Here is a 1,643-nt window from a genome sequence, read left to right on the forward strand (position 1 = left end):
AGATGCCCCAAAATTACAAAAAAATACCCTAAAATTACCAAAAAATACATCAAGATACCCCAAAATTACAGAGAATTACATCGGAATACCCCAAAATTACCAAAAATACCGCAAAATTACCCAAAAATGCCCCCCCAGGGACCCCCAAACCTTCAGCAGCTGGGGAACCTTCACTGGGGGGGAAACGGGGTGAAATCCCAAAAAAACCCCAAAATCTCCCCAAATTAATCCTAAAATAATCTGAGATCACAAACCCCTCCCTGGAGCCCCAAAATCCCCTCAGATCTCCCCAAAATCTCACCCAGGACGGATCCCGCCACGATCCCGTAGCCCAGAACTTTGCTCAGGAGGATTTTCAAGCACGGAACTGCGGAGAAAGGAGAAAGGTGAGGTGAAGTGACGCCAAAATTCCCAAAAATTCCTCAAAATTCCCTAAAAATTCCTCAAAATTTGGGTCCCCCCCACACCCAAAACAAAGATGGCGGCGGCATCGCCTCACGGCCGAAACAAAAATGGCGGCGCTTTTTTTTCCCGCGCCCGTAACCAAGATGGCGGCGTCCCCACAACTCCCGCCCGTAACCAAAATGGCGGCCGCCCCCACAGCCCTTAAAGGCGCCCCAAAATCCGGCTCAAAACCCCCCGAAAAGGCCCAAAAAGCCCCGGAACCGCCCCCCGCGGCCCCTCCGGCACCGTCGAGGAGCTGGAAGCGCAGGAAGAATTGGTCGAAGCAGCGCTCGGGCAGCAGGAACGGGACGAGCCAAGGCCGGAGCGGCTCCATGGCGGCTCCCGCGCTGAGGGGAAAACGGCGGGAAACGCCCCTCGCGCGCTGTGATTGGCTGAGGCGCCAGAAAACCCCGCCCATGTAAACCCGCCCTGTAATTGGATTGGTTATCAGATAAAAGTCCCCTGCCAATCAAGATCTCCGCCGAGTGGCGATTGGTCAGCGGTTTGTTGTGCAAGCGATTGGCTGAGTGGGCGTAAAGCTCCGCCCCCCGCGGGCGCGGCGAGCTCTGATTGGCCGATTCTTTATTAATACGATTAAAGTTTTAAATCCCAGAGAAATCCCCGAAATTCACCCAAAAATTTGTGTCCGGAGCGCGCTGAGACGCCCAAAATCCCACACAAGACCTTCTTTAAAGCCTCAAATGTAGGTCCTGATCCACAATTTGTGAGGTCTTGAGCGTTTCGACTTCGGGGGATTCCAGAGGGGTCCAGGCCCCGAATTTGAGGGAATTTTAGAGATTTTGGGGTGTCCGGGACCCGCTTTTAGCGCGCTGAGACGCCCTTTCGGCGAGTTCAGCCCGAGTTTTGGGGTCTCGGAGGGATTCTGGGGATCTCAGTCCCTCCCGAATGGGAATTTGCGGATCCAACCCCCAAATTTTGCGAATCCGGAACATCCAAAATCCAATTTTTTCCCTCCCCGTCTTTTCCCTCTGCGCATGCGCAACACACGCGTCCACGCCGCCATACGCAAAGTTCCGTACGTTTTCTGTGGTACTGCGCAAGCGCAGAACGCTACCCGGACGCCACCATGCGTGCCAGCACTGCCGTACGTCCCTTCGTTCTTGTTGCGCATGCGCAAGGAGGATAGGCGGCTCCGCGCAAGCGCACTCCGCCCTTCTTCTTCCCCGCTACCACCCAAG

The 1,643-nt window shown here is 54.9% G+C and overlaps 1 protein-coding gene across 1 annotated transcript; it reads right to left on the reverse strand.

Annotated features, from left to right (window-relative positions):
* Positions 1-33: 33 nt before the first annotated feature.
* MPDU1 (mannose-P-dolichol utilization defect 1) lies at positions 34-798 on the reverse strand. Its single transcript, XM_041475567.1, has 3 exons — positions 691-798; positions 302-367; positions 34-173 (listed from the first exon to the last, which is right to left on the reverse strand). Exons 1-3 carry the CDS (start codon positions 776-778, stop codon positions 97-99), a joined length of 231 nt encoding a protein of 76 aa, XP_041331501.1. The 5' UTR covers positions 779-798; the 3' UTR covers positions 34-96.
* Between the last annotated feature and the right edge of the window lie 845 nt (positions 799-1,643).

This window comes from Pyrgilauda ruficollis, unplaced genomic scaffold, assembly GCF_017590135.1.
Source record: "Pyrgilauda ruficollis isolate IOZ18807 unplaced genomic scaffold, ASM1759013v1 scaffold3531, whole genome shotgun sequence".
Lineage (NCBI taxonomy): Eukaryota > Metazoa > Chordata > Aves > Passeriformes > Passeridae > Pyrgilauda > Pyrgilauda ruficollis.

What these genes read in the sequence shown, in the direction of transcription:
- MPDU1 (XM_041475567.1), bottom strand. Translation starts at nt 778, where the DNA reads ATGGAGCCGCTCCGGCCTTGGCTCGTCCCGTTCCTGCTGCCCGAGCGC. An exon ending in GCGCTTCCAGCTCCTCGACG is followed by an intron (nt 368 to 690) that starts GTGCCGGAGGGG and finishes CTTTCTCCGCAG; the next exon opens with TTCCGTGCTTGAAAATCCTC. An exon ending in CGTGGCGGGATCCGTCCTGG is followed by an intron (nt 174 to 301) that starts GTGAGATTTTGG and finishes TTTCCCCCCCAG; the next exon opens with TGAAGGTTCCCCAGCTGCTG.